The sequence below is a fragment of the Nansenia antarctica genome, assembly GCF_963989245.1.
Source record: "Nansenia antarctica genome assembly, chromosome: 2".
Taxonomy (NCBI): Eukaryota; Metazoa; Chordata; class Actinopteri; order Argentiniformes; family Microstomatidae; genus Nansenia; species Nansenia antarctica.
The window spans coordinates 63,764,496-63,772,843 of NC_137675.1; the positions used below are offsets into that span (position 1 = coordinate 63,764,496).

Here is an 8,348-nt window from a genome sequence, read left to right on the forward strand (position 1 = left end):
CCATTTAGCAGACGCTTTTAATCCAAAGTGACTTACAATTACGAATTACAGGGACATTCCCCCTGGAGTAACTGAGGGCTAAGTGCCTTACTCAAGGGCACACTAGTAGTGGTGTGGTTTCAGGCAGGATTTGAACTCACAACCTTCCGATCACAAGTCCAACTCACTATCCACTAGACCACCACTACCCCTATTAATATGATGATAATTATTATTATTATTATAATCATTAAAGTGTGCTGGCACACTTGTTGATGTGTTGGGTCTTGCAGATTTGGGTCTTGCCTCAAATCTGCTATGCTAGAGAACCAAATAGTTTGTTAGATAGAGGGGGGGACATAAATGGTGTCCTACCTAGCCATGTTCTGGGTTTGCACGATAATTGTAGTAGGGAAGATTGTGTAGTTAGGCGATGAGGAGTTCCCAGAGGGAGCACTTTCAAAGTCAACAAGCCTCTGTCTCTCTTAGGATGTTATAGGTTTCAAAATGGTGTATGGTAAAACTGAAATAACTGATTAATTGTCCTGTCCTATAAAAATGCTGTTAACAGGTAAATAATGGAGATTTATTGGTAAATAAATCATAAGTTTTGCCTATGTACTGTATGTAATCAAATGTATTGCGTACTCCCATGAATGAGGCCCCACACTCCCAATAGGGCATGTGAATTAGTTGCTATTCCTAGTCGACCTGGCAATGACATCATTCGTTGTAAAAAACAAAGATGAGGAAGATGGATTAAAGACCCATGTGTCCTAAATCTCTCATCGGACTGAGGTTTGATATCTCATCCCCACTCACTGAGGCTCAGGGTGCAGTAGTGTAAATCCTTTTTACTTTTATCTTTGACATTCAATGCTGAAAGTCAATCATAATGCTCTAAATACCAAAAGTATTTGCTGTGCATCAATAAATCATTATTGCCAATCTTATTTTTAAGGCCAAGAAAATAACTCTAGTTGACTGTCAGATGGGACCCTATCCCAAATAAATGTTGACCTTCTTTCTATGACAGTTGAAAGATATAATAGATATTATTCAAATTACTAGTTGAGAAAATATGCCAGGCAGATTGTAGCATTTTGTACCATGTGGTGCATTGGGATCCCAGGCCACACAGAGTGTCAATAGTTTGTTTTGTAATTTAGTTGTCCATGTTGCTCCATTACATGTGGTGCAAGGTTATTGTTGTTTTCAAAGAGAGTGACACATCCTCTCAGAATAGCTGCCAGGCTCATTAAATCGTATTGCATGATTTAGTAGTTTAAGACACTGAATTTGTGCTATACTGCACACAGGTGTGATCCTCCTATCCTAGTGTTATTGTATCATTCAATTACTGGAATTACATGGTGAAACAGACATTTCACAGAGACGTGTGAAATGCGTGTTGTTTTTAATGTCAAACTCAGTTATGGCTGCTCTAAATAGACGTCTTCATTTACACATATTTTTCCTTTGCTCCAGATGCACGCTAGTTTCACATGAACTTGATCTGTAATTTGACTCAGCTCTCAATAGGCTGACCTACCTAATTAATACCTACATTACGCAGCACAAACAGGATGTTTTATCCTGTCAGCTGCCAGAGGGCTTGAATAACTGTGAGTTAGGTGTCTGCAATCCTGTGCTCAAAGGTTATTTACATATTTTCCTAAATGTACAGTACACTGTATTTGCTACTGTATAAATATGCAAGTATTGAATGCATTATTTAGATGACAGGTAACCATACACCAAAAGGCACTGATCATTCCTCTTGTTTCCGCCAATTAATCTAACACAGCTTTTCTTTCTGCCTGCAATTTCCACAGCCCACTTCACTGATGAGGTCCAAAGCACCCATGAGAGAGGACTGATCAGCCCTCGCCACTACTGTACTCTCCTGGAGTAGCCCAGGTGCAGCCTCCACTGTCCCCCCAGGATCCTGTCCTGCCCTCCACATTTCCTGCGTGTGTTGGTCCCTGTGAGCGTACAAAACTGTTTCTCCAACGCTTCTACCAAAAACTTAGACTGTTTTCCAAAGCAGAAGTGGCCCAGCCCTCCCAGGCGGAAACAATGGGGAGTGTGCGCAGCCACCGCTACAGCATTGTATCGTCGGAGGAAGAGGGGATGAAGCTGGCCACTATCGCCGTGCGAAACGGCTACGGCAACGGCAACGTGGCCCAGGTGCATACGCTGCACCAGCCCCAGAGCCGCTTTGTCACGAAGGACGGCCACTGCAACGTGCAGTTTATCAACATGAGCGAGAAGGGCCAGCGCTACCTGTCTGATCTCTTCACCACCTGCGTGGACATCCGCTGGCGCTTGATGTTGATCGTCTTCTGCCTGTCCTTCCTGCTCTCCTGGCTATTCTTTGGTTTCCTCTTCTGGCTGGTGGCCCTTTCCTATGGGGACTTGGAGAACGAGACTCAGATGTGTGTTTCTAATGTGAACAGCTTCACTGCTGCCTTCCTCTTCTCTGTGGAGACCCAGACCACCATTGGCTATGGGTACCGCTACGTCACGGAGGAGTGCCCCATTGCCGTCTTCATGGTGGTCTTCCAGAGCATTGTGGGCTGCATCATCGATGCCTTCATCATCGGCGCCATCATGGCCAAGATGGCTAAGCCCAAGAAAAGGAACGAGACGCTGATGTTCAGTCACTACGCAACGGTGGCCATGAGGGACAGTAAGTTGTGTCTGATGTGGCGTGTGGGGAACCTGAGGAAGAGTCACCTGGTGGAGGCCCACGTTCGGGCCCAGCTCCTCAAGTCACGCACTACGACTGAGGGGGAGTTCATCCCTCTGGACCAGATGGACATCGACGTAGGCTTCGATAGTGGCATTGACCGTATCTTCTTGGTCTCCCCCATCACTATCGTCCACGAGATCGACGAGGACAGCCCCTTCTATGAGATGAACAAACAGGAGCTGGAGACATCCGAGTTTGAGATCGTTGTGATTCTGGAGGGCATGGTAGAGGCTACAGCTATGACCACCCAGTGCCGCAGCTCCTACGTGGCCAGTGAGATCCGCTGGGGTCACCGCTTTGAGCCCGTCCTCTTTGAGGAGAAGAACTACTACAAGGTGGACTACTCTCGCTTTGAGACCACCTATGAGGTCCCCAGCACACCCCACTGTAGTGCCAGGGACCTGGCTGAGAGGAAGTCCATCGCATCTAGTTCCAACTCCTTCTGTTACGAGAATGAGGTGGCCCTTGAAAAGGTCGAGTTGGAGGAGGAGTTTGAGGAGGAGGAGGAAGAGGAAGAGAAAAAGAAGGAGGTTGGGATTGTGGTCCATGGCATTGAGAATGCGGCACTGGAGGACGCGGACACAGTCTCAGACTCTGAACACAATCAGGCTTCGATACCTCTAGAAGCAAGGCCTCTGAGACGAGAATCAGAAATATGATTGCAGGAATTTTAGGTGGGAAAATACTACATGTTACTGCTGTTGGTACCACTGCAGGATGGCTTGAAAATAACTGATGTTTAATTTTCTAAGCACCAAGGCACAATAATACACAGTTAACAGATAAGAAGAAAGATAATAATATTTATTCTCTTAACACAAGTAGTGGGAGGTGATCATATATTGACTGATAGGAGTCCTGGCTCCCCTCTCCAGTGGAATTACATGAATGAGATGGGTTAAGTAGCATGTATTGTATACAGTATGTATGCAGTGTGTGTGTGTGTGTGTGTGTGTGTGTGTGTGTGTGTGTGTGTGTGTGTGTGTGTGTGTGTGTGTGTGTGTGTGTGTGTGTGTGTGTGAGGATGTCTGCCTAAATCAATGTGAATGTTCCAATAGACCACTTTTCTAAATTATTAACATTTAGAGAGAAGGTCTAGTTTCTAGAAGAGATCTTTTTTTAAAAGGCACTTCATATTATACATTTGCATTATGGATTTTATAGAATATACATTAGATATTACATTATACAATATCTCACACCAAAGAGATATTCCCATGTTGCACATTGTTTAATGAGCATCCCCACTAAGGTGGCCATTTTGGAATAACCAAGAGTTTACTTGGACTAATGGCCGCTTGAGAAGAAGAGTGTTCTGAGTATAGGGGAGGAGTGTTTTGGATTTAGCCTACTATGTATTCCAAATCCAGCCTATCCTCCTGTGTTCCAAACTTTCCCTGCTAAAGGGAAATATAAGCTACTGTATGTATTTTTATAAAGCAAGAGGTGGGAAACAAATTGTTAGAGGGGCCTTAAAGTGGAAGGAAGTGGAAGTGTCATTTATTGGATGCCAAGAGATGTAAGATCTTCTCTTCTTTTGACAGTTACAGTTGATTGACAATATAAGCCTAGTAGCCTAGCAGCATAGTCAACCTAAGAGTCTGATACAGGATAATGATATGTTAATGAGCTGGTCTCTTAACACAAAATATTCAGTTTAGTCTATTTGGCCTACGCATGTTGCCGCTGATTTGGCTTCAGCTCTTAAACAGGTGATCTTCTTCAATGAAAACACTCCCATCAATGGTGTGTGTGTGTGTGTGTGTGTGTGTGTGTGTGTGTGTGTGTGTGTGTGTGTATGTGTGTGTGCGTGTGTGTGTGTGTGTGTGTGTGTATATGTGTGTGTGTGTGTGCGCGCGTGTGCGTGTGTGCGTGTGTGCATGTGTGTGTCTGTGTCTCTGTCAGTCTGTTGGTTTCTCTGTTTGTGTCTGTGTGCCAGTGTATCTAGCGTTGCTTAGGTTCTCAGTGCATGTACTGTACATTATGCTCCTCAATCCATCTTCTGCTTGCCTAAGTATAGCATCGTTTGCAACTTGAGCCTTAACTTGAGTCTCAGTAACACTTTAACCTCCAATGGAGGATAACTTGAGATTTGGCATCTGCACAGGATGTCGTATATGGGGCATTAGGATACACCTCAGTGGAAGGTATATTCAAAACTCGCCACTTTTATCGGAACCTGCCTGTTTTTAATGTGCAATACGGTCCAGGGGTAGTATGTGTCAGGACACACCCTCAGGGATCACATACCCTGAGCTGGAAGTGATTGAGCAAAGGAATGTTGATGATAAGTGCTGCTAAGTTACATATTGTGTGATTAGAAAGAAAAGTAGGAGCCAAAATGTATTATTTGTTTATTAAAGTATCCACTTTTGAATACAAGTAAATGGAGATATATTTTATTTATTTCAAAAACAGTAGAAAAGCATGAATCTTTTAGTGTTGTCCAAAGCAATGGGGCACTTTCCTCCTCAAAATTCTCCATAACAGTATAAACTGTTTTTATTTTATTTTTTTAATTAAGCCAAATGTATATAGATAAAAGACAACCACAACTCGTCTGTTAGTTCGTACAAATTTGAAACCCAAACTTGTCCTCATTCAGCATTACAGGGTTGATGTCTCTATGATGTTGTTTAATTATGCACATCAGTGTTTTGGCTGAGGACATTTGCTAACCTTCTTAATTTGCAGTGGAGGGTCTTGTGAAGAGGACACAGAGCTTTTGTAATTTTTTGAATGGACCTGTGCTTTGTGTAGCTACATCTCTTGAAGAACTTAGATGCAGATGAGGTAACTGATCTTTCAGACAAATAGTATGTGAGTTGGTCAGTGGTGAGTTGGTCACTGGTACTGTAAAAGGAGTAGCCATGGCAACATCCTTTATCTGTTCCATGTAGTGTAAATACAACTCTCCTCTTTTCGGTCTTTGTTTTTCTATCAGAGTCTTCCTAATGTCCTGCACAAACCAGAGGTTGTACAGATTTTTATATTGTGAATTATATTGTAGATATATTGATATTGCAGTTGTTGATGATGACTCTATTTTATGTCTCATTTTGTTTTGTTTTTTCAATAAAAACAGAAATTCTCAAAAACTGATTGATTAATTCCCCCCCCCCCCCCCCCCAGTGGTTGATACTGTGTGTGATTACGTGCTTAATCCTAAGACTGAAAGGGTTAGTGTTTAGTGTTATGTTTTCAGAAGGTGCTTGAAATATCCAAAAGGTTAGACTTTTCCACATATCTCTGTTTTTGAGATGTGACATCTGGAGTTGTAGAGCATAGCACTGATCGACTCTTCTATTCACAGCCCTTTAGGACGCTTCTCAAATTTAGACCCGTGGCCCAGATTCCAAGCTGCTAGCTGTCAGTACTCATGCCATCACATACAATAATTCACCAAACCGACTCACTAAAACTTCTGTAAAGTCCAGAGAGACCCCATGCTATATTAGTCCCCTCCACTCCTCCGCTGGAAGTCATTTTCAAAGCCATGGACAGAACGCTTCACTTTGACTGCAATCTTTTTTGGTAAACTATGGATGTACTGTATATGGAGGTTGTCACAAGACGGTGTAAGGGTCTGGAATTGTAGTTATAGTTACTTAGTAGTTATGGTCGTTGTACATTTACATTGAAAACGCTTATTTTGCATACATAAACTCACAGAATGTCAAAGTGAAGAAGAGAGGAGAGAAGAGAATAGACAGGCACACAGAGAGAGATTACCTCCCAAACCTTTTATCATGAGATTTTTATTCAGTTTATGAAACTCATGGGTCACTTGCTTCTTTCACAGATTTAATAAAAGCAACTGTGCATTGATGCCATTCTGTCATTGGGACCACAGGCAATCACAAATTGCATAACCTCAATAGCTCCAGAGGGGATAGGCAGCTGGTACTGTGCCTTTCAGGGTTAGAACAGCTACAGTGGAAAGAAGCAAACTATCCATCAACATAGAAAGTATACAAATATGGTGTCATTGGTGGGGACCTATGCTCAGAAATGAGAGAAATCCTCCACTGAAATGCATTTGTCAGCAATGAAAGTTAGTTTTCAAGCCTGGTTGGAATCTGACAGCATGAGAGGAAGTGAGAGGATCGATCAGACAGACAGAGAGGCAGTGAGCCGATTTGATTTGGTTCTACTTATAGACTTGGTGCCGCCTGAAGGCTTTTTCCACATTATCCAATGAAACATCCTCTGATCTGGGGCTTTGAATGCAAAAGGTAATTGCGTCTCTTTTGTTTTTAAATGTTTTAAAATCCCTCCATTCATTCTCTATGGAACAATTCTATTTCCCTCACATTAGATACATTCAACAGGAATGTGTAGTAGTTAGATATCACATTACTATATAAACACATTACTATATATACTATATCACATTATTAAATATAGGCTAGATTCTACACTCAGGTTTGAATTGTGAAAGGATTGTCAATACATCAGTCCTTATACAATACATTGCTGCCACAGTAAACGCAAATGAGAGTGAACAGTCTTCACTGTACTGCCCCTGCACTTGGTCATCAGATCAACTCGTAAAATCGACAGATGCCTGCCCTGTGATGATGTGACGATGTGTGAGAATCAGTTGGCACATAGGTCAATCCGTTTTTCTGATGACCTTTGAAAGTTGGCTAGCCTCAATTAGTAAAGTGGATGTTAACCTCCAGGTTAGAGAGATGCAGATTTTGACCCCAGCAGTTGAACGTAAACACCCCGTTGTCATAACAGACTAATAACTCAGCACACTTTCTATGACCTTATTGGTATACTAGTTTGTAGGCCCAACATAGTTTAGAATGTGGCCTGTACTGTAGCTGTCTTGGCCGTATGCTGAGAGGGGCTCGAGTCCTCTTTTAGGTCACACGGGAGTAGCAGATGAATGAGGCTGCCATAACAACCTGCTTTGCTTCTCTTTCTTGTTGAAGTTGAACTCAAGATATTTATCAAGAAACAGTTTTCTGCTTACACTTTCTGCCTGCCCCGGGGCATAGATGATTAGACATTTTCAGACAGGTCACTGGATAAATGCACGTGTGCTCTGTGACACCCCAGAGGTCCGTGCAAACATATCAGATATGGAACAGAATTTCCAAGGTTACTACTAGCCATTGCTGACGAAGGGAACTTTCTGAGGGTTAGATATCTGCATGTGGGGGGCGGTGACACCAGCCTGTACTCTGAATGCCAATCATTGGCAGACTGCCTGCATAACCTCTCAACACAGCATAAAAGGGGAGTGGGGGGGATCAATAGAGCTGCCTATAGCTCATATTGATTATACTGATAAAAAGCTATGATTTAAGGTGGGCTTCTTTTATAGGAATAGATCGAGCAGATCGAGGACTGTGCAATATGCCATCTACCATAGCGCCCTTTGCTTTATCACAGGTGATAGTTTTGATACTCATCATTGCATACTTTATCAAAAGGTTGGCTGGACCTTGTTAAAGTCATGTACCGGTAGATCTCTCATTCCCCCCTTGTGTGTATAATGCCCTACTGCATAAACTCCTGGTTTACCTAACCTCATTATTGAAATTCAAGAACATCAATTACCTAACTCGTTCTCAGAGTTGGTTAACTCTTGAGGTTCCTC

At 42.6% G+C, this 8,348-nt stretch overlaps 1 protein-coding gene across 1 annotated transcript; it reads left to right on the plus strand.

Moving 5' to 3' along the window:
* Positions 1 to 1,983: 1,983 nt before the first annotated feature.
* Positions 1,984 to 3,393, plus strand: LOC308149643 (inward rectifier potassium channel 2-like; the record flags this gene model as incomplete). Its single annotated transcript, XM_080522528.1, has 1 exon — positions 1,984 to 3,393. Exon 1 carries the CDS (start codon positions 2,059 to 2,061, stop codon positions 3,391 to 3,393), a length of 1,335 nt encoding a protein of 444 aa, XP_080378654.1. The 5' UTR covers positions 1,984 to 2,058.
* Between the last annotated feature and the right edge of the window lie 4,955 nt (positions 3,394 to 8,348).